The sequence below is a fragment of the Phyllostomus discolor genome, chromosome X (assembly GCF_004126475.2).
Source record: "Phyllostomus discolor isolate MPI-MPIP mPhyDis1 chromosome X, mPhyDis1.pri.v3, whole genome shotgun sequence".
NCBI lineage: Eukaryota > Metazoa > Chordata > Mammalia > Chiroptera > Phyllostomidae > Phyllostomus > Phyllostomus discolor.
Window position 1 is genome coordinate 99,204,365 of NC_050198.1, and position 23,411 is coordinate 99,227,775.

Genomic DNA, 23,411 nt, shown 5'->3' on the forward strand with positions numbered 1-23,411 from the left:
AGTCTTTGCATGAAAATATGTTTTCATTTATCCTAATTAGATTCCTAAGAGTGAAATTTCTGGGTTATATGGCAAGCATGCACATACCTTTTTAAGATACTGCAAAGCTGTTCTCTAAAGTGGTGGTGCCAATTTCCATCCCCAGAGGCAGAATACGAAGGTTTCAGTTTCTCTACATCTTCAACAACACTTGTTACTGTGTGTATAAAAAGGACATTATAGCCACTCCAATGGTGTGGAGTGGTCGTTCTTTGTAGTTCATTGTAGTTTTAACTAGCATTTGCCTAATGACTAAACTTGTTGGTCATCTTCTCATGGGTTTATTTGCCACCCATACATCTTCCTTGGCGAAGTGTCTATTCAAACCTTTTCCTCATTTATCAATTGAGTCGCTTTTTTAACTTACTGTAAATTTTGAGTAATCTTTATATATTTGGATCCAAGTCCTTCATCAGGTATATGCTTTGCCAAGATGTTCTCCCAGTCTATGATGTGCTTTTCATTCTTTTAACAGTGCCTTTTGAACTGCAGACTTTTTTTAGTATAAATGAAGAAATCCAATACATCAGTATTTTTATGGAGTGACTTTTGTGTCATATAAAAGAAACCTTTGCCCAAGCCAAAGTCAAAGATCTTTCAGAAATTTTATTTTTAGATTTTACACATAGACCTATGGTCCATTTTTCACTTAATTTTTGTATAGGTGATGTTTATTTTTTAATTTATGTATTTTTGCATGTGAATATCAGTTGTTTCAGGGCTGTTCAGTGGAAAGGGCATCCTTTCTCTACAGCATTGCCTTTGTACCTTTGTCAAAAGTCAGTTGTCTACCTACAGGGGTAGGCAAAAGTAGGTTTACAGTTACATTGTGACACCCTCTTGAGTTAATAGAGCTAGTGTAATAATCATAACCTGCATGTTGTAATAATCATAACCTGCATGTCTTTTTCCATGTGAACAACTGTAAACCTACTTTTGGCCATCTCTGTATTGTGGTGGGGGGGCATTATTTCTAGACTCTCTATTCTGCTCCATAGGTCTATTTGTGTATCTTTTCTTTTTAAGATTTTATTTATTTACTCTTAGAGAGAGGGGAAGGGAGGGAGAAAGACAGGAAGAGAAATATCATTGTGTGGTTGCCTCTCACGCACCCCCTACTGGAGAACTGGTCCACAACCTAGGCATGTGCCCCGACTGGGAATAGAACCAGCTACTCATTCGTTCTCAGACTGGCACTCAACCCACTGAGCCACACCAGCCAAGGCTATTTGTGTATTTTTATGTCAATATTTCACTCTTTTGATTGCTTCACCTATGTAATAATTCTTGAAATTAGGCAATGTGAGTTCTCCAACTTTGTAATTCTTCTGCAGAGTTTTTTGCACCACTCTAGACTGTGTGTTACTATGTAAATTTTAAATTCCAGTGTCAATTTCTACAAAAAAAAAAAGCATGCTGATATTTTGATAGGATTGCATTGGTTTTGTAGATTAATTTGTTGGATTTCACCAGTGTTTAAATAATGTCCTTTTTCTGTTCTAGGATCCAATCCAAGATAGTACACTGCATTTAGCCAGCTTTCTTTTGAATAGTGTTAGCTTGGTGTGTGTTTATCATCTTTCTACTTGTTTCTTTAATTTTAAAGTGGGATTCTTATAGGCAACCCATAGTCTTGTTTTTGTTTTCTTTTAATCCAATCTGACTATCTGCTATTTAAATGATGGTATTTGGACCATTTATATTATAGTACTTGTTAATAAGGTCAGGTTTAAATCTACCACTTTGTTGTTCTCCATTGATTTCATCCATTTTTTGTTCCTTTTTCCATCTTTTCTATCCCTTCTTTTGGATTATGTATATTTTAGGGTTCCATTTGATGTCTTTTTTTAACTTATTAGCTGTCATTCTCTTTTGTTATTTTAGTGGGCGATTTAGGGTCTATATTAGATATCTTGTCAAAATTGATCTCATACTACTGCAGATATAGTGTTAAAAACTCACAACACTATACTTTTATTTCTCTGTTTCTGGTCTCTGTGCTATTACTTTCATGTACATCTTTGTTTAAACTGTTATCTTTTTTTAAATCATTTTTACTTTGCAATTTTAGTTGACATACAATATTATATCAGTTTCAGGTGTACACCCTAGTGATTAGACATTGTATAACTTACTAAGTGACCATCCCAATAAATCTAGTGCCCATCTGACACCATACATAGTTTTAGAATATTATTGACTATATTCTTTATGCTGTACTTTACATCCCCATGACTGTTCTGTGGCAACCAATTTGTACTTCTGAATCCCTTTACCTTTTGTACCCATACCCCTAATTCCCCTCCCATGTAGCAATCATCACAATATTCTGTTTTTGTTCTTCTTGATCATTTATTTTGTTTATTTTTTAAAAGATTTATTTATTTATTTGTTATCTATTTTAGACAGAGGGGAAGGGAGGGAGAAAGGGAGAGAAAGAAATATCAATGTGTGGTTACCTCTCGTGTGCCCCCACTGGGGATCTGGCCTGCAACCCAGGCATGTGTCCTGACTGGGAATTGAACTGGTGACTGTTTGGTCCACAGGCCAGTGCTCAATCCATTGGGCCACACCAGCCAGGGCTATTTTTTTTTTTTTTTAGAATCAATTGTTGATAGATATGTATGTATTAACATTTTATTGTTTATATTTTTTATTCTCCTTTTTTCTCTTCTCCTCCTTCCCCCTTTTCCCCTTCTTTTTCTCCTTCTGGTCTTCTTCTTCTTCCTTCTTCTTCTCCTTCTTCTCCTTCTTCTTCTTCTTCTTCTTCTTCTTCTCCTTCTTCTTCTTCTTCTTCCTTCTTCTTTCTTCCTCTTCCTCTTCCTCTTCTTCTTCTTCTTCTCCTTCTCCTTCTCCTTCTCCTAAGAAGACCCTTAAACATGCCTCTACTTGACAGAGCCAGTATTTCCACAAGGTTTGTGAACATATGAAATGCATTCATAATAACTATTAGTGTCCTTGGCTTCTAATTTTATCAACCATGTCATCTTTTGGTCAGGTTTATTATTCTTTGTGTCAGGGGTTGCATTTTTCCTGCTTAATTGCATACCTGACAAGATTTGCTTGGATGCCAGACATTGTGAAATTTACCTTGTTGATTCTTCTTATTTTCACAGTCTTATATATATGCTTGAGGTTTCTTCTGGCATGTCATTAAGACACTCGGAAGCAGTCCTATCCTTCTGGGCCTTGTTTTCAAACTTAGTTAATAGGACCATAGCAACATTTAGTGTAGGGCTCATTTTGTCCAGTAGTAATGTGAAATTTTTTCTTTGTACTTTAATGCTTTATGAACTGTGAAGTTTTTCCACCTTGGCCATTTAAAACAGCCACTCTTCCCATCCCTGTGCGGGTTCAAACACTTTCCCTCTAATCCTTTTGAATGGTTCTTTCCTTGGCCTCAGGTAGTTTCCTTATGCACATATGCTGATCAATACCTAACTGGATATTTGAGTAGGATACTCTGAAGTTTGTAGCATCTCTCTCCACAGGTCTCCCCTCTCCAAACTTGTTCAAACAAAGTTAAGATTCTTTGGCTTCCCCAGACTCATAGCTTCATTTCCTCAATTACGGTAAACCGCCAGGCTCTGAGTTCCCTGCCCCTGACCTGCAACCTAGAACATTTCTTTAGGCAAAAAGATAGGGTAATCTTTGGACTCATCTAAGCTTTTTCATTCCTTAGAAATCATTCATTGAGTTTACTTGCCAGATGTCCAATGACTTGAACATTGTTTCACGTATTTTGTCTGGTGTTTTTGATTCTTTCTTTTGTTTTGTTTTAGTTATTTTATATGAGCAGATATGTCTGGTCTCTGTTACTCTGTCTTCACCAGAAGTGTAAATCAAGGCTATTCCCCAAAGTTGGTTTTAAAATATCAGATTTCACCCTTTAAGACACATAGTTTATATTTTAAAAATCTAAAGTCATGATGTGTCTTAAATGTAATGCTACCTTTCTAGCATGTTTGGCCAAGAGGTAATTGTGCTGTTGTCAATACCCGTGTACTTAGCCATGGTTGTTCATATTATCATCCTTTTAATTGACTTGTATGCATGATTGCCACTGTATGTGTTTAGCTGAATTGTCATTTAGAATATCTTCAAAAAGATTTCATCATGATTCTCCCTTGAAATGAAAAGTTATTGTGTAGGAGGAATGAATCAGACTACAAACTTCAGATAAAATTAGTGTCTTAAATAAGTCTACAAGAGCTCTTTCAATAAGCATTAAATTGACATTTAAATAATAAGAAAACATTTTGTCATAATATAATTGCTAGCATATTTTCTTAGTAGTGCATAAAATAATGAGTACCTTATGTTCACTGGCATCTTAAATTCAATTTAATACAATAACCAATCCATCAGGATATTAGTAAAGTGAATCCAACTGAGTTCCAAAATAGCAGCGGTTAAAACAAGAAAGAAGGTCATTCTTCTCTCACATTATCAGACTGGAAAAAGCTACTCTTGGTTTGTGTGGTTGCTCAGTGTTGGGAACTCAGGCTCTTTTTATTTTGTCACTTCACCATGTACAGGATATTGCTGTCACCTGCATGGTTCAGGATAGCTCAAAGCTATGTACACATTTTTAAAAAGATTTTATTTATTTTTAGGGAGAGGGGAAGGGACAGAGAAAGAGAAGGACAGAAACATCAATGTGTGGTTGCCTCTCATACCCCCCTTACTGGAGACCTGTCCTGCAACCCAGGCATGTGCCTGACTGGGAGTCACACTGGTGACCCTTGGGTTCACAGCCTGTGCTCAATCCACTGAGCCACACCAGCCAGGGCATTATGTACATATTTTAGGCAGTGAGAAGAAGGCAAAGGGGAAGTAAATGGCCTGCTTCTTTCCTTTAGAGTCACAGCCTACAAGTTGCACTTACCACATGTGTTTTCATCCCATTGGCCTGAATATTGTCATATGGACACAAATAGCTGCAAAGTAGGTGGGGAAATCTACCCCTTATTCCAGGCGTAGATGAAAAGAGAGGTTCTATTACTATTAAAGGAGGAGGGAATGAGTTTTGGGAGACAAGGGGCATGTGTGTTCTGTGTGTGACCCTAGGGTTTCCAAACTGTTGAGCTGCCTATAGATGGAATGAATTCCTTAGAGAGGTGGTGAGAGCTCCATGACTAAGTTGTTCAGTGAAGGCCCAATCGAACAGTCGGCAGTGATGTTATAGAGGGCACTTATGCAGTGGTTGGGGGAGGAACAGTAGATGCCTTCAAAGGTCCTTCCCAGAGGGGAAATTCACATGTACTCAGATTCTACTCACATTGGACTGGGAGTCCCTGGAACAACTTGCTCTATATGAATTACTTGGCTGCTGTCAGTGCCCAGCATTCCTCTATATTTTACTTCACTACAAACGGCCAAATAAATACAGACCTTTAGATAAAATTCTCATCTAACCACCAGTGATCAGAGATGGGGCAGTGGGGTCAGAGCTATAATAACTTGGCAAAACTCTTGATCAGATCTCGATGGTGGTAGGGTAGAGCTACTAGGTGAGTTGGGCAGAGGTTGCCTAAGAGAGAAATGAGAAAAGCTCAGGGTACATTCTGTTACAGATGTCCAGTTGAGTGGATCTCCCAAGCTTCCCCATTGCTCCTGCTTTCTGAGTGCAAACACAGATACAGGAGCTCACAAGCACTACTGGTAAAAATGTAAACTTGTGTAGCTATCCCACAGAGCAAATTGGTGCTTCTTAGATGAAATAAAAATATACATTACCTGTGTCCCAGAATTTTCCTCTTGGGATACATCTCCCTAAATTTACCCTGAAAGATACAAGGATATTCATTGAGGTATTGTTTGTGGAGGGTAAAAATGAAAGCAAAGTGAGACTATCCTTGGAAGTGTGGACAGGTAAAATGTGGTGGATGGCCACATTTAAAAGCAAGACATCCTGGATGTTAACAAACTGCTGCTTAAAAATATATATATTATCATTTGTGTACACTGTGTGTGTGCGTGTGTAAAATTAACGGCACCACAATGAAATAACTCATTCTGGCTTCAACAGAAGACATTTATTTCCTCACAATCCTGAAAACTAGAAGCCCATGATATAGGTGCCAGCAATTTTGTTTTCTGGTAAGGGATATTCCTATCTTGTAGATGGCTGGCTCTTTCCTTTGTCCTCACATGGTTTTCCCTCTGTTCTAATGCAAACATAGAAAGAGCTCACATCCCTTCCTTTTCTTGTAAGTGCACCAATATTATGATATTGGACCCAACTATGATGACTTATTTTATCTTTATGCCTCCCTAAAAGTCCCGCCTCCAAATATAGTCACATTGGAGATCAGGGATTCAACAGATATATTTTAAGGGAACACAATGCATTCTATAACATTCCACCCTGTTACCCACCCAAGCATGTCCTTTTCACGTACAAAATTGATCCACCACCCAGCAGCCCCAAATGTCTTAACCCATTCCAGCACCAGTGTCCACTTCAAAGTCTCATCTTAGTGTCATCTAATTAGATTGGGGCAAGACTTGAGGAATGATTCATCTGGAGGCAAAATTCCTTTTGTGAAACCAGACAAATTATCTGCTTCAGAGGTATAATGGTAGGACAGGCATAGGCTAGACATTCCCTTTTTTAAAGGAACAAATCAGAAAGAAGATAGGGATGACAAATCCCAGAAAGAAAATGAAAAAGGCACAAATTAATGGAATGAACACAGGTAATTCTGTGTTCATGGATGGGAAGAATTAACATCGATAAAATGTACATACTACCCAAAACAATATACAGATTCAGTGCAACCCCTATCAAAATACCAATAACATTTTCACATAACTAGAAGAAGTAATTTTAAAATTTATGTGGATTAACAAAAGATCCTGAATAGTCAAAGCAATCTTGAGAAAGAAGAACAAAGGAGGTATCATGCTAAGAGATATCAAACTATACTACAAGGCTATAATAATCTAAATAGCATGGTACTAACATAAACATAGATCAGTGGACCAGAATAAATAGCCCAGAAATCAACCCACACCTACATGGTCAATTAATCTGTGACAAAAAAGGAAATGTTGGAAAAACTGGACAGATACATGCAAAAAAAAAAAAAAGAACCTAGACCATTTTATTATGCCATATACCTCAAACTCCTCAAATTGTATTAAAACTTAAATGTAAGACCTGAAACTGTAAAACTCCTTTAAGAAAACATAGGGAGTAAACTCTGGCATTGCTCTTAGCAATATCCTTTTAGATATTTCCTCAGGCAAGGAAAACACAAGAAAAAATAAACAAATGGGATTACATCAAACTAAAAAGTTTTTGCATAGTGAAGGGAACCAACAGAAACAAAAAGTTGGCTATTTGAAAGCTATATAAAATTATAAAACCTCTAACAACACAAGCAGGGAGGGTAAAAAAAAGACACAAATCACTGACATCAAGAGTAAAACAGGATAATCACTATAGACCCCACAGGTTTCAAAACAATAGCAAGGGAGTACTATGAACAGTTCTTATTCAAGTAAATAGGACAAATTCTATGAAATAGACTGATTCTAAAAAAAAACCCCAAACTACCACAATGTACCCAGCATGAAACAGGTAATTTGAATAACCCTGTAATTGTTTAGGAAATGGAATTTGAAATTTCAAAACTCCCCAAACCAGAAACTTCACTTGAGAATTCTAGAAGCAGTTAAGAAAATTCTTAACAATCTCTCCAGAAAAGTAGAAAAGGAAAGAAGACTTCTCAGTTCGTTTTATGAAGCCTGTAATACCCTGATACCAATTCCAGGCAACGATAGTATAAGAAAACTAGAACTGATATCTCTCCTTGATATAGGAGTAAAAATCTTTATCAAAATATTGGCAAATTGAATTCAGCAATACATATACACAAAAAAGTATACTTCATGATGAAGTGTGGTTTATTCCAAACATGCAAAGCTGGTTTATTTTTCAAAAATGTAGATTTTAAGAAAAATATTGATGTAATTTATCATATTATCAGGCTATAGACAAAAATCACATTATCATGTCAATTTATATAGATAGAGCATATGACAAAGTTCCACACATGTTTATGATAAAATCTCTTTCAAAACTAGAAACGGGGGGAACTTTCTTAACTTGATGAAGTGCATCTACAAAAACTCTCCAGTAGCTAAGATTACACTTAATTGTGAAAGAATGAATGTTATCCCCATAAGAGTGGAAATAAGACAAGGACACTCATTCTCAGCACTGCTAGTCAATACAGCATTAGATATTCTAGGCAGGACAATTAGGCAGAAAAGGAAATAAAAGGCATACAGATGAAAGAGGAGAAATAAAACTGTCCCTGTTTGCAGATAACATGATGCTCTATGTAGGAAATCCCAAGAAATCCTAAAGGAAACTAAAATAAAAAAAAAACCCCTCCTAGATCTAATTTGTGAGTCAGTAGTGTTGCAGGATATAAGATCAACACACACACACACATACACACACATTAAAAAATAATAATATCCCTGGCTGGTGTGGCTCAGTGGATTGAGTAATGGCCTGAGAACTGAAAGGTCGCTGGTTTGGTTCCCAGTCAGAGCACGTGCCTGGGTTGTGGGTCAGGCCCCTAGTAGGGGGCGTGTGGGAGGCAACCACAGGATGATGTTTTTCCCCCTGTCTTTCTCCCTCCCTTCCCCTCTTGCTAAGAAAAAATAAATAAACATTAAAAAAACCTCAAAACTCAACTCTGAGAAAAAAGTCTAATTAGAAAAGGACTGAAGACATGCACAGATATTTTGTGGAAAAAATATCCAAGATGGCCAGTGAGTACAGGAAAAGATTTTCAATATCACCAGCCACTAGGGAAATGCAATTTAAGATCATTCTGGGGAATCATCATGTACCCTATTAAAACAATTCCAGTAAAATGTAGAGGAACTTTACAGGTAGAGGAACTGGATTGCTCATACATTGTTGGTGAGCATGTGAAATGATACAGCCACTCGGGAAGACAGTTGGGCAGTTTCCTGAAAAACTGAACATATGCTTACCATACAACCCAGCAATTACAGTCTTGATCATTTATCCCAGAGAAATGAAAACTCATGCTCAGATTGAAGCGTGTACATGGATATTCACACCAGCTTTATTTATAATTTCCCAACCCTGGAATCAGCCCAGATGTCCTTCAGTGAACATTGTTTAGAATTACTTCATAGTGCTAAAAAAAGCAAAGACCAACTTCAGTTGGTTCTATTATTATTTTTGTAATTCTCCACACACAATGAACCCCCTTATTGTCTTCACCCAGGATGGACTGTTCCCAGTGTCCTGTCCCTTGGTACACTACTGTTTGGGTCACAGTAGTACCACTGACACTGCTGTCCTTCCAATAAAGCATGGGCCAGGATCCCCCCCAGCAAAATTGACTTTAGAAATAGCAAATAGAGGCTATGTCTGAAACCAGTCTTCATACCTCTGTTGCCCTTCCCTAAGCAGGAGTCTTGGCCCTCCTGCTCCTTAGTCAGGGTCTCTAGTCCTTGCTATTTCTTGCCACATGGACAGTTGAAAAAGGCTGCAAAGCACCTTGGGTAGAGCCTGATTTGGTGACAGCCACCCTCTCCAGGAAGAAGAAATACCACTAGTGCTTTGAGAAAGGCTTTGTGCCTTTGACTTTCCATTCCCAGGTAGCAATTGACTGTAACCCCACCAGTTAAAATGCCTTTGGTTGATTTTGACTTAATCTGGGATTGGAGTGTCTCCTGCCTAACATCAGGGGGTTCTGTAGGCAGAATTAGACGTGGAGGGAGGATTCTATTAAAGGCCTTCATCCATGCAGGGAAAGATATACTACACTGATTTCTATGAAGTGCCGGTGGGAGAGGCTTCTCACCCCTGATTTCATTTAGTAGTACTATTTGGTGACATCTTAATTGAATTCATTACAAATTCCAAAGGCTTGGCTCAGATCTGTGAAATGTCATTATTTATATTGACATTATGAGGGGGTTTATGCTAACTATTATTATAATCTTAGTAACTGGCAATATACCTTGCCACTCATGCTAGTGTAGGTACCTATACATGACATCTGTCCAGAAGGTATGCAGCCATGTAATATGAAAAACAGGGACATTTATTGAAGAAGACACAAGAAACACTGTTCATAGGACAATAATGCCTCGGTCCCCTTCAAAGTAGGTACCTTAGGACCTCACACAGCTCCCCCAGTCGCTATCAATTGCCCTGTTGTATTTTCCTGAATCTCATCTATGGTCTTAAATCTCTTCCCTTTCAAAGGTGATTTTAGTTTTGGGAAAAGCCAGAAGTTGCAGGGTGCCAAATCTGGGCTATAGGGGGGTGAATCACCTGGGTGATTGGATGTTTCACCAAAAAACCGCACGAGACATGATGCATGAGTGGGCACATTGTCATGATGAAGTTGCCAGTCACCAGTTGCCCATTGCTGCGGCCTTCTGAATCATCTGAATAGTTTCTGCGGAGGAATGTTCAGTCTTATCACAAAATTTGATGCAGATTCGTTGCTCTACTCATTCAGTCATATTGAATGCGATGGCCACACAGTACATATGCTCACTCAACAGTGTCTACCGCTCTCACTGACTAGTACAGTGAAGTGGTCATTGTTCATGTATGCGCATTCCAGTCCACTCCTAAGCTGTCAGGTTACATTGATGTTGCACAAACCATTCTTGTCATATTAACAATGGTTGGACTTTTTCCAGACAAATTTTGTACATGTGCACATGTGTGCATGCACACACACACACCCTACTCACCGTAGGCTCTTTATAAAAAAGTTCAAACCACTGTGGTAAAGGAGATAACCATAACAGAAGAGCTAGGCAGAATGGGGAAGGAAGGTTACTATCATATGTCAACCACCCACCGTGTGCCGTGCCATATACTCTGCTTGGGGACATTATGTGTCTTGGATAATTTTAACCCTCACCACATAACCTGTAAAGTAGGTACTATTCCTATTCCTGTTACTGATGAGGAAGTGAAGTGATATAATCAGATTATGTCATTCTGCTGCTTAAAACTCAACCACATCACCCTTTCCTCAGGGGATAAAAGTCCTCACTCCTCATCCCAGTCTCCAGGCTGTGTTCTGGTAACTTCACTAGATTCATCTCAGACCCCTCCCCTCTTGCAGTCACACTGACCTTTGTTCAGTTCCTCTAATGCACCATATCCTTTTCTATTCTAGGGCCTTTGCTAAGGTTATTCTCTCTGCCTGCACTGCTCTCCTCTGTGTCTACCTGCATTTACCAACTACCTCCTACTCATTCTCCACGTCTTAGCATAACGTCACATCCTCATGTTCTCAGAGAAACTTCAACTGACTTTCCCCTTTACTCTATGATGTCTCTCAGACTATGGTAGATCCCTTTGTTGTGTCCTTCTGTTGCATTCTACATTTCACCCCTCCTACTCATCACATAGTTTCACATTTAACAGTGTATTCAGTATGTGTTTTACTCATTGGATGAATCTTCCTGTTTTGAGAGGATCCTGTTCTCTGCTCTATCCCTAGCACCTAGTACAGTGCTTGACCCGTGATAGATGTTTCATAAATATTTGTTGAACTACTGTATATTTAAATTCTCTATAATCAGTACATTATAGGTACTCTATAAACATAGTTGTTATTATTATTGACCAAGGGCAAATATGTACTTAGGGGCAGAACCAGGATTTATATCCAGGTGTGAATCTAAAGCCCATGTTTCTTTCACAATATGGCTTTGCCTGGAGGTATGAGTTCTAGGCTCGACACTGCCACAACCTGGCCATATAACTTAGGGTGAGACACTGTATTGCTTGGAATCTCAGTGTTCCGTCCTATAGTTTGGGGTAGGGTCAGGTGAACTTCAGGTTGATCTTCACCTAATCTAGAGAAGGAGAATAGAAGTCTGTATAAGAGAGGGTATCAATAGTTAATTGATTGACCATTACAAAATCAGTGTCATCCCTCTGCAAGACAGTTAAACAGGTACACCAAGAACCCTCAATATGTTCATGCCCTTTAGCCTGAGTAACCTCACTCAGGCAGTATGGGGAAATGGGTAGTACTAGAGAGAGCTCTGGGATTAAGTCCCAATATCCTCTTTACTACCTCTGTGGTCTTGGGCAAGTTCATACCTGCACCTCATGTTCTTCTTTGCAAATAGAATAAAAGCATTTTATGTTTTTACCCTTTGCTAAGGTGAAAACAATATAGTAACATGAAAGGAAATTCTTTAATATAGAAATAAAAATTTCTCCCATGATCCTCTGCACACAGTTCTTTCTGCGATTTTGGTGCCACTGAGGGCTACCTCTTGAGGCAGGAGCCACAGGCACCATTGAGAAAGGAGAGAGAGACTGAAGACAGAAGTAGGCTGAGGTCAGAGACCAGCGTCTAGGGTGGGGACCATGGGGATGGGCTGGAATAAAGGAGAAAGCCAGCAACTGAGGCAGAAGAAAGGAGATGCCAAATCTGCTCATGGATAATGGGTAAGCAGGACAGGTAGACAGCCAGTAGGAGGACAACAAGGTGCCCCAAAGGGCCTCCTTCCAAAGTTCTGTGGCCCTTTCACTTAGGCATGCTTCAAATGATCTTAAGGATCCTTAAAACTGTACCCCTGCCAGTTCCTTTTCTTGTTTAGTCACATGCATGTATATTTTTAAATTGCAATCTTAGCATAAATACCTTTTTATTGAGTAGTAGATCTTCAATACTTTTCAAGTCACAAGTTTTCATAATGATTTCTTTTCAAGGTTGCCACATATTCCAATTTTACCAATAGCCCAGAAGGCACATTCCTATGTATTAACTTTTTGCATCCTTGAATTACTTTCTTGGAATAAATTCCCAGGTGTGCAATTACTGAGTCAGTCAGAGGTTATGCAACTGGAACATAACAACCAGAACAGGTATCATTTTTCCAAGAAAAGAAATGAGTTACAGTCTTTTTTTCTTCCTCCCCTGGAACTGATGAGTTGACCTTATCAAGGTGTTCTGTCCAATATGAGAGCCATTAACCACATGTAGCTGTTTAAAGTTTGATTCATTAAAATGAAATAAAATCTAAAATTTAGTTTTTCGGTTGCACTAGCCACATTGCAAGTACTCAGTAACTACACATGTCTAGCCTTGGCTCAGAACCTAACTCTATTCCATTCTCATTTTCCTCTCTTCTTCTGGTCCATATCCTCGTTTGGGGGAATTGCAGGAATAAGACCCTGCAGATGGAGAAGATCAAGGCCCGTTTGAAGGCTGAGTTTGAGGCCCTTGAATCAGAGGAGAGACACCTGAAGGAATACAAGCAGGAGATGGACCTCCTGCTACAAGAGAAGATGGCCCATGTGGAGGAGCTCCGACTGATCCATGCTGACATCAATGTGGTAGGTGGCTGGCTGCCTAAAGCCTACCTCTGAGCCCTTTCAGGAATAGGTAATAGTGAATGCTGTGGTATCTCCTCAAGCTGTGGCTGTGGCCAACTTGGGGGAGTATGCATCCAGCTGTAGTGGAGTGGAGAATCCAGGAGTTCTGAGATCCAGCCTGGTGCTGTCACTGACTGTATATTGCTGGACAAGTGCCTTCTTCTCCCTGGGCCTTATTCTCCCTCTCTGTATTATGAGAGGGGATCAATCACATCTAAGGTCTCTTTCAGCTCTGATGTGCTTATTAGTGGAGTCTGGGAGTTAGGAGCCAGCCTTGGTGAAAAGTGGAACAGGTAGTTGACACTGGGGTCTAGCCTAAAGGGCTCCAAAGGTTCTGTAACTCAGCCAAAACAAATCATATCTGCCAACCTGCCAAAGTAGGGCCCCTCTTTAGAGTCTCTCTTTTGGAGATTCTTGGAACATGGTGAATGAACTGCGCAAATGTGGTAAGTCCTTAACTTTTTGGACTTATTCACACCGAGTCTGAATGATAACCCGTCTGGGCTGCATGCAGAATTGATGATTCCTTCACCAGGAGAGATGTTGGAGGTGTTGACCTGTAAGGTCCTCTCCAACTCTTAGAGCCTATGACAATGAGAAGCCTTTAAAAAAAACACACAAAAAACTATATTTGAAGGAATTTCTATTCTTGGGAAACTCATTTCTCTGACAACACTTATTTCCTGATATTTGTAGGCCTACAATTTTAAAGGAAATATGAATGCAATTTGGACAGTAAGCATTTGGAATATTCTGTGTCACAGATCACAGGATTCCAGGGTCTCATGAGGAGTCGGCAGTTTTGCTGCCAGCAAATCCAAGCATACAGACCCAATGAAATGAACAGGGTGTTAGCCACAGAGGGGCTGAGATTCTAAGCGAGTACTCCAACTTGAATATTCATCAGTCACCTGGAGGGCCTGTTAAAACAGACTGTTCAATTCTACCCTCAAGTTTCTGATCCCGTAAGTCTAGGGTGGTGCCTGAGAAGTTGCATTCCCAATGAGTGACGCTGATGCTGCTGATCTGGTGACCACATTCGGAGGACCATTAATTGAGGAGAAAGGCCACTGGCCTGGGAGGCAGAAGCCCTGAGTTTTGAATCTAGGCTTTGCCTCTAAGAAGTATTTTTCTGAGGAAGTTCCTTCTCTCTGAGCCAATTCCCTCATCTGTAAAACGGTGATGAGGTACACTAAAATGCTGTATTTGAATAATAACTACCATTTATTCAGTCTTTGCTCTGTTAGCCCCTATACCAAGAGCTTGATATAAATTCAATCATTGAATCCTCACCAAGATTACATGAGGTAGGCACTATTTTTCTCACCATTATACAGATGAAGAAACTGAGGCTTGGCAAGAGTCACACAGAACACAGAGCAGATTGAGGATTTGACCATACATTGGTCTGGCTCTGGAGCCTGTGCTATCATCTTGTACAGCTTTATTGAGAATCTTGGGGGATCTTCCTCTGTGCCTACCTCACTCTGTGTTCCAGATGGAAAATACCATCAAACAGTCTGAGAATGACTTAAACAAGCTGCTAGAGTCTACCCGCCGTCTACACGATGAGTATAAGCCACTGAAGGAACATGTGGACGCCCTGCGCATGACTCTGGGCCTCCAGAGGCTCCCTGACCTATGTGAAGAGGAGGAGAAGCTCTCCTTGGAGTAAGTAGCCTCTCCCCGTCCTTGGAACACACGGAAACCACACACACGTACGCCCCCACAGAGCTTGGTCTGAAAGTCAGTCCTGGCCCCAGGCCTGTCAGTGGCTGACTCATGGCATGGACCTTGGGCATGTCCCTGTGCTGGGCTGTTACACCAAGAGCAGGATGATTAAACTGGAATTACTGGATGGCTTTTAAAGTTGTTTGTGCAATTTTAACAGCACAAGACTAGGTCTATGACTCATGTGTGTGTATGACTCTTGGGAGGCTGCTTCCCAGGTGAAGGTTGAGAAGAGGTGTCCGGAAACCTTCGAAAATACAGAGGGCTGAACTTTCATGGTCTCCAGGAGCTAGGCTGGAAGGAACTTCATCCTAAGACTCAGAGGCGAGAGACAGAGTTCAGTGCAGTAGAAGGAAACACTTCCTTAAGGTAGAGCAGGCTGCCTGTGGAAGTGGAGGCTTTCTTGTTCCTAGAGGTATGCCAGGAGAGGCCTGCGGGCACAATAGAAACCCTGCAAAAGAACAAGAGATGGAAGAGAGGTGAAGCCCTTTGAGGACTTTGGTAACCCTTGATTTCTTTATTTTCTGAGTCTGTCAGAGCAAGGAATGAGAGGATTACACTTCCTAGCAGACAAAGGATCTGGAACCCAGGGAGAAGAGACTTGTGCTAGGGAGGGTGCCGGAACTTTCCATAGTGAACCTCAGCCCAACCCCCTTGGTTCAATGGCATGGAGTCTTTAAGAGGGGCAAGGTTCTTGTTTTCAGAATGATCCAGCTAATGTCTCTCATCTCCAAAGTTACTTTGAGAAGCAGAAAGCAGAGTGGCAGACGGAGCCCCAGGAGCCCCCCATCCCAGAATCCCTGGCCGCTGCAGCCGCTGCCGCACAACAACTTCAAGTGGCTAGGAAACAGGACACCCGGCAGACAGCCACCTTCAGGCAGCAGCCCCCACCTATGAAGGTGAGTGAGCTGGGTAGGGCCTGTGGAAGAAGCAAGTTGTCCTTAAGCAGCCCTGTGGAAGGCTGCTTTTGAAATACAGTCATACCTCGGTACTTGACGCCTTCAGAACTCATCAAACCGTGTACTCCTCGCATTTTGATGAGAAAGAATGTTTTGGCACTTGGTGCTTGCCCGCCACTCATTGCGCTTGTGAGAACTTATATGCCTCGTGATGTTACCATGCAGGAGAAAATGCTTCATTAACCGTCACTTGCTCACCACTCATTGGAATGAATTAATGACGAGAACTGAGGTATCACTCTATTGGCTTTACGTATTTGGGGCCTTTCTAAAACAGCCTTTGGGACACAGAGGAAAGGGTGTCTGGTGCGTGTGCTGGGATGGACCTGCTGTTTTGTTGCCTCACATTCCCAGAGCAGTTAGAATGCAGGGAGATTGGCAGGCATTGCTAAAATATATTCAAAAAGTTAGGAACATGACTGGTACGAGTATATAGTAAGCATGTGTAAAGCTGCTTCCAGTAGCATTTGAGGAACAGATAATCATATAGTGAGGAAAAGAAAGGAATGCTGAAATCAGTTTGCAAAGTTAAATACAGAACTGGTTAATGTCCTACAGGGCAACAAAACTGTAACATTTGTGATTATCTTTTCTTCTGAACAGAAATAATCTGCATCACTCCTGGGCCAAAACCACTTGTCGTTTATCACCATAAGTCACTGAGTCTGGGCTCTGATTGATGGTACATAGTTAAAAAAGAAAAAAGTAAATAGTTAAACAAAGGGTCATCCTCCTAGAGCAGAGGTTAGCAATCTAGAGCCCACAGGCCAAGTCAGAACTGCTCTTCTTTTTTGTAAATGAAGTTTTATTGGTCCACACTCATGCCTGTTGATGCATTGTCTACAGATTCTTTCACATAAAATGTCTGTAGATTCTTTCATGTAAAACGTATAGTATTGAATAGTTGCGACTAATGTCATCTGACCTGAAAAGTCTAAAATGTTTACTATTTTGGCCTTTACAGAAAATGTCCACTGATACCTGTCTTTGAGAATTGATTCTTGAGCAGGCCTGTGAAACCATGCTCCGTTATAATACTAAATGGATACGCGATTGTCATTTTGCCTTATGTGCAAGTTCTGGATGTTTTTCCTCAGCACCCGTGCTTGACCCTCACCCCCTTGCCTCCTTTACACCCCTTGTATACAGCACTGATCTCTCTTCTTGGGCCTCACTTACTGCTTACTGCTTCTTCCTATTGGGAAAATCACAGTTGTGTTCTGGACCCTTGCGAATCAGAAGGCTGAATGAACCATAGACTAGAGGAATCTGACCACTAACTTTCTTTGTCCTGTGTACCCCACTAGGCCTGCTTGTCATGTCATCAACAAATTCACCGGAATGCACCCATATGCCCTCTGTGCAAAGCCAAGAGTCGGTCCCGGAACCCCAAAAAGCCAAAACGGAAGCAGGACGAATGAAGAGAGGGAGAACAAAGAGAGCTCTACTGCTCATCACCCCTCCCCTCAGCCAGTGAACGATGTCCTGATGTGAAACAACCCTTCCCCACTTCTACCAAGTCTCCAATTGAATGTGATGGAAGCACAACCCCTCTCTCACTATGCTCTTCTTTCTTTCTTCTCTCGGGGGTTTCTGGTTTAGGAAGAGATGTGGTTCAGGTGCTAATGACAGTCTGTCTGATAATCCCTTCTCTTCCGCCCACATTTCAACCCCTGCTCTTGTTTGGAGCTAAGGCTAGGGCAGAAGGCCCAAATGTGATTCTCCGTCTCTTGTGCCTGAGGGCTGGGACCTAAGATCCGAGGGTTGGGGGAGGCCCATATCTTATTTAGTGTAAAGGCTCCAGTGTGCCCTTCCTTAAGAGAGAGGGGAAGGGAGAGAGAAAAAGCGGGAGAGAAACATCACTGTATGGTTGCCTCTCACACACCCCTGACTGGGGACCTGGCCCACAACCCAGGCATGTGCCCTGACTAAGAATCAAATGGGCAGCCTTTAGGTTTGCAGGCCAGCACTCAGTCCACTGAGCCAAGGCTCCCTCCCTGTACTTTTGCCTTAGGCTTTGAAGGGACAACAATGACTTTCCAATAGGCCTGGTGCATTTATCTTCCCTACCCTCATCTCACCCACAAGGCCCAGAGGTAATTTGGACAAGCTCTCCTTTTTATATTCATTTTGGAGGACTGGGTGTTATTATAGAATTCAGCATCCCACACCACCCCCAGTCTTTCAGATATACAAAAGTTCTCAGGTACCAGGCTGTGTGTCTGGGGATCCCGAGATCTGCGGGTCTTTCTCCCATAGTCCTAATTTTTGCAAATCAGTAGTAGAAGTTCCCTGTAGTGAGATCAGGGAGCTGGAGCTATAACCCCTTCATTAAGTCCTGCCTAACTCGCCGCCTAAGTCATCCTAAGTCATCGCACTAGGGCTCTGCTATTGGGGTTGCCTTAGGCTTGGATTGGCCCCAGGCTGACAATTGTGTTGCCATTTATTCAAAGTCACTCATGAGTGGGTTGAGATTCGACTGAGTGGCAATTACTTTACCCATGTGAGTGGGTGGGACTTCATTTATCCCTCCTTCTCTTGGGTCTCCCCACTTCTGTAAGGCAGCCTCAGCTCAGGTCAGCTGCTTGCCACCCCCTTTCCTGTGGATTGTACAGGTGGCTTTCCCTCCCCAAAGAAAAGGCACCAGGGTCACCAAGCCCTGCAGCTCTCTACCCCACCAAAGCCAGATTGCTAATAAAGTCACCTCAGACTTAAGGGACAGGGATGGGGGTTGGCTGACTGAAAAAGTTTTAGCTCCAGGTCTCAATCCGTGGCTGGGGAAGGAGGGAGATTTTTCCTTCCTTCCTTAACTGCAGTTTTAAGTTTCCACAGTGTCTTGTGTTCAAAATATAAGAGATTCCTCTGCTCTTGGAAAGTAAGAGTGTTATGTCTGTACAAATCCTTTTAAATAAACATTTGTTCATTGGAGTAAACGCTGACTGAGTGCTTATAAGTACTAGGTAATAAAAAAGATGTAAAGCCCTTTTCGCTTCTGAGTAGCTCTCCTTCACTCGTATTCACTCTACCCTACACATGAGGAAGCTGGGCACAGTCACTGATCTCGCCATTATAATAATTTCTATTTAGCCAGTACTTACTCTGTGCCAGGTCTCTATGCAAGATGCTGTATATAAATGATTGCATTTGATATTCAAAACAACCCTTCAAGCTAAGTACTTTTATTGCCATTTTCCAAAAAAAGGTTAACTGAGGTTCAGGGAAGTGAACTAACTTGTCCATAGTGAACAAACAGCTAGTGAGAGAAGTTTCAGGATTTAAACTCAGATATGTCTGGTTTCAGAGACCATTTTCTTTCTACTTGTTCTCCATAGTCAGTGTTTCTCCCCTTTAGGATGGCATGATGTTAGGAGTCGTTGAGATAACTCTGAAGTAGAAATCAGGGGCTAGGAACCTAGTGACTGATGCAGGAATATAAAGGCCTGACCTCTGTATAGAGATGCAATAGGGAATAACTCTGACGGACCATTGCAGCTGCAGAGTTCCCTAAACGGAAGACTGAAGTTTCCAGTAAGGCTGCATTGCAGTTCGATAGCTCCCTCTGTCCAGTCCTGTCTCATTCTCTTCTCTTCTACAAGCACTTATTCCAAGAACTCTCTAATTGATGTCCTCAACATTAAGCTGCCCTAGTGCTTCCCGGAAGTGCCAGAGCTGACAAAACCTTCTCTGTGCCTTGTCTGGAAAATGGGCAAAACCTTCTCTGTGCCTTGTCTGGAAAATGGGGAAAACAGTGTACAAGGGGGGACCCCAAAACATGGAATTTATTTATTTTAAAAATTGTTTGTTTATTCTTACATGTTTAAACATCAGTCCTCTTCAAAGTACTCGCCATTTGATGCAATACACCTATTGGTGTATTTGGACATTTTTTCCACTGCACAAAACAGGTTTTGAGCTGGCAGATTTTGATACCTTTTAGTGCTTCTGCCATTTATTGTTTCACTTCTTCCGCATCAACAAAATGTTTCCCTTTGAGGACTTTTTTGGTCCAGGAAAACACACACAAAAAGTCACTCAGAGTGAGATAGGGTAAATGGGGATGGTGGGGCACAGGGGTCATGCCATTTTTAGTCAAAAACTGCTCAATATTCAGCATGTTGTAAACAGGTGCACTCGTAAATCACACATCCTGAAGTGGGCAAACGCGTTGAAAGAGTCTTCAAATAAAATTCACTGAAGCTGAATGCAGCCTCTCACAACAACACCAGCTGGTACACTGATGTGGATGGGTTCCTAGAACACTCACCTAGTGGGGGAAACCTGAACTACAAGGAACCCACCCTCCAGAAGATAATTCTGGGTTTTTTTCTTGGGTCCCCCCTCATGGTTCCTACTTCTGGGGCTATTGTGAGCAATGTCAGGCACATAAGTATGAGTTTTCTTCCCCTTGTGTCTCTAGCACCAAGTAGATTGGATAGTCAGTCAAAAGAAATATTCACGTTACCTGATATTACTGTACCACCCCAGATTTTGTTTAGCTGCGAGCCTGCTTTGGGGGTGGCTCAGGCTCACTCTGGGCAAAGGAAGGACATTCGGCCGTGTGACTGGGAGTGCACCTTAACCTGTATAGGATCCAGTAGGTCCCTGTGCAGTCGTGTCCAACCTGTGGCCCGTGGGTTTCATGCAACTCATGATGGCTGTAAAGGTGGCCCAAAACAAAATCATACATTTACTTAAAATATCATGAGATTTTTTTTTCTGTGATTACGTGTCACAATGCATTTCATGTGTGGCCCAAGACAACTCTTTGTCCAGTGTGGCCCAGAGACACTAAAAAGTTGGAGAGCCTTGTGAGAGCCTTAGTACAGTAGCCTTAAATGACACAGTAGACCAGACAGATTTAATTGATACTTTTAAAGCATTTCACCCCAAGGTAGCAGAATATACATCCTTTTCAAGAGCTTATGGAAATTTTTCCAGGGAAGACCACATGTCAGGGCACAAAATGGTGCTCAATAAATGTAAAAGATTCCAATTATATCAAGCAATCTCTCTGACCATAATGATATGAAACTAGAAATCAATTACCAACAAAGCCCCCTAGAAAACACACAAATACGTGGAAGCTGAATAATATGTTACTAAACAATGAGTGAGTTAACAATGAGATCAAGGAAAAAATTGAAAGATACTTTGAGACAAATGAAAATGTAAACACAACCCAAAATCTACATGACACAGAAACAGCAATTCAAAGATGGAAATTTGTAGTAATGCAAGCCTAGGTCAAGAAGTAAGGAAAATCTCAAATAAACAATCTAACCTTGCACCTAAATGAACTGGCAAAAGAACAACAAACAAAGCCTAAAGGGAATAGAACCAAGGAAACAATAAAGATCAGAGCAGAAATAAACAACATAGAGAGGAAAAAAAAATACAAAAGATGAATAAACCCGGCGATGGTTTTTTGAAAAGATAAATAAGATTGATAAACATTTAACCAGATATACCAAGAAAACAGAGAGAGGGCCCACATAAATAAAATCAAAAACAGAAGAGAGGAAGAGACAACTGACACCACAAAAATACACAAGATTATAAAAATATACTATGGACAATTATATGTCATCAAATTGAACAAGCTGGAAGAAATGGGTAAATTCTTAGAAACATACATTTATGACTCCACATCCCCTTTCTGTTCCCCACCCCTCAACAATGTTTACCAGGCTCTCTTTTCTTTCTTTTAGTTCCTCCTACTCAGCTACTCCTGGACCTCACAGAGGCCTCTGGCCTCGGATACACTCCCGGCGCTTGTACCCCAATCCTGCTTTCCTACTCCAGCCTAAACACCCTGGCCCATTGCTCCCACACTTCACTAGCCAATACCTTCAGCTCTTCCTGTCCCTATCCTCCTTTCATAATGTCTGACGGGATAAATGCTGCTGTTGTCCTGGGCAAACAAATGCTGCTAGGAACACATCCCAACCCTGTGTAGTCTGGCTCTGCTTAGCCTTCGTGGTCCTCAACTTCATCTGGTCCTTTAGCACTATGCAGTTAGCCCTCGGTCACCTTCCTTTCCTGTTTCCTTAGTGAGGAAGAGTGGGGGATAGCACCTGGAGGTCACATTGGTGCTCAGGATTGCATGTGTTAAAGTAGCATAGGTAGGAAGGAATGATTACACTTAGGCTGATCAGAGTTTGAATTTTGTGTCTTCCACTTATTAATTATGTGACCTTGGACAAGTCAATAATCTCTCTTAAGCCTCATTTTCCTCTTCTGTCAAGTGTGGAAAATGGTGTTGTGAAGCATGCATCTAAGGGTTTAGAAGAATACCTGGCAGATAGTAGGTGCTCAATAAATGATAGCTGTTATTTCCTGGTGCCCTGGGTAGTACTCTGGGTGGCAATACGTCTTCATTCCAAGTCTGATTGCTTAGTTGGAAGAAGCTGTTGACCAAGCTGCTACCTTTATGGGCACTGTGATGGGTTTGAGCCTGAAGCTAGGCACATAAGGGTCTTAGAAAAGACATGGGGGACCCCAAGGCCAGAGTCAGCCAGTTTACTTTTCTGAAGCTCAGTTTACTCACATGCAAATTGGGGATAATAGTTCTTGCTCAGCACACCTGTCAGGGTTTTGGGACTGATCAAATGGTATCATGGATGATAAAGCGGTTTTGTAAATTATAACAAACTCTACTCATGCTTGTTGTTTGTGCGTGTGCTCTCTATGTTCTTGCACCTTGTCTCAGAATATGGCAGGAGGAAGTGGTGACTGCCTTAGGATGTCACTCTCAGCAACAGCTTCCCCAGACAAACAAAGCAGAAAAAAAAAATTAGCCACAGTCCAGATAACCTGACTCTTCGTTTTCCTATTCTGGAAGCAGTGTAGAGTGAAAAACTTGAAAACTATTTCCAATATCGTGGCTAGCCCTGTGAGCAGAATGGTGAGTCACCTAAGAAGCTGATTAGATGAGCTCTACCTCAAGGGCTAAAGTAGATGACCTTTTGAGGATGTGCCTGGCCCCGGGATCTGGTGTTGTAATAAACCTCAAATCAGAAATATAGTTTCAAATGTACTGCTAACTTCCTGTGAGATCTTGTGTGAGTCTCAGCTTCTCTCTAGGCTTTGATATTTCTACCTTCAGAATCATGGGAGTCATACAAGATCCGTGGTTTCCAATGGCTGGCCCAGTGGACTGAAGACCCTAGAATCACCTGGGAAACAAACAAACAAAAAAACACTCAGCACCTCTGAAGTACCCATGTTGATAAATTGAGGCTGAATCAGATCAAGTCTCT

At 41.2% G+C, this 23,411-nt stretch overlaps 1 protein-coding gene across 2 annotated transcripts in view; it reads left to right on the plus strand.

The window, feature by feature from the left end:
* Positions 1 to 19,134, plus strand: part of ZC4H2 (zinc finger C4H2-type containing) — a 31,875-nt gene extending 12,741 nt beyond the window's left edge. Inside the window, exons 2-5 of one of the 2 annotated variants that reach the window (XM_028523083.2) lie at positions 13,252 to 13,423; positions 14,961 to 15,133; positions 15,930 to 16,092; positions 17,460 to 19,134. In XM_028523083.2, coding sequence (XP_028378884.1) covers positions 13,252 to 13,423; positions 14,961 to 15,133; positions 15,930 to 16,092; positions 17,460 to 17,573 — 622 coding nt within the window. In that variant the 3' untranslated portion in view covers positions 17,574 to 19,134. The remainder of the gene's footprint in view (positions 1 to 13,251; positions 13,424 to 14,960; positions 15,134 to 15,929; positions 16,093 to 17,459) is intronic. The other variant, XM_028523084.2, reaches the window with a different exon arrangement.
* Positions 19,135 to 23,411: the final 4,277 nt, after the last annotated feature.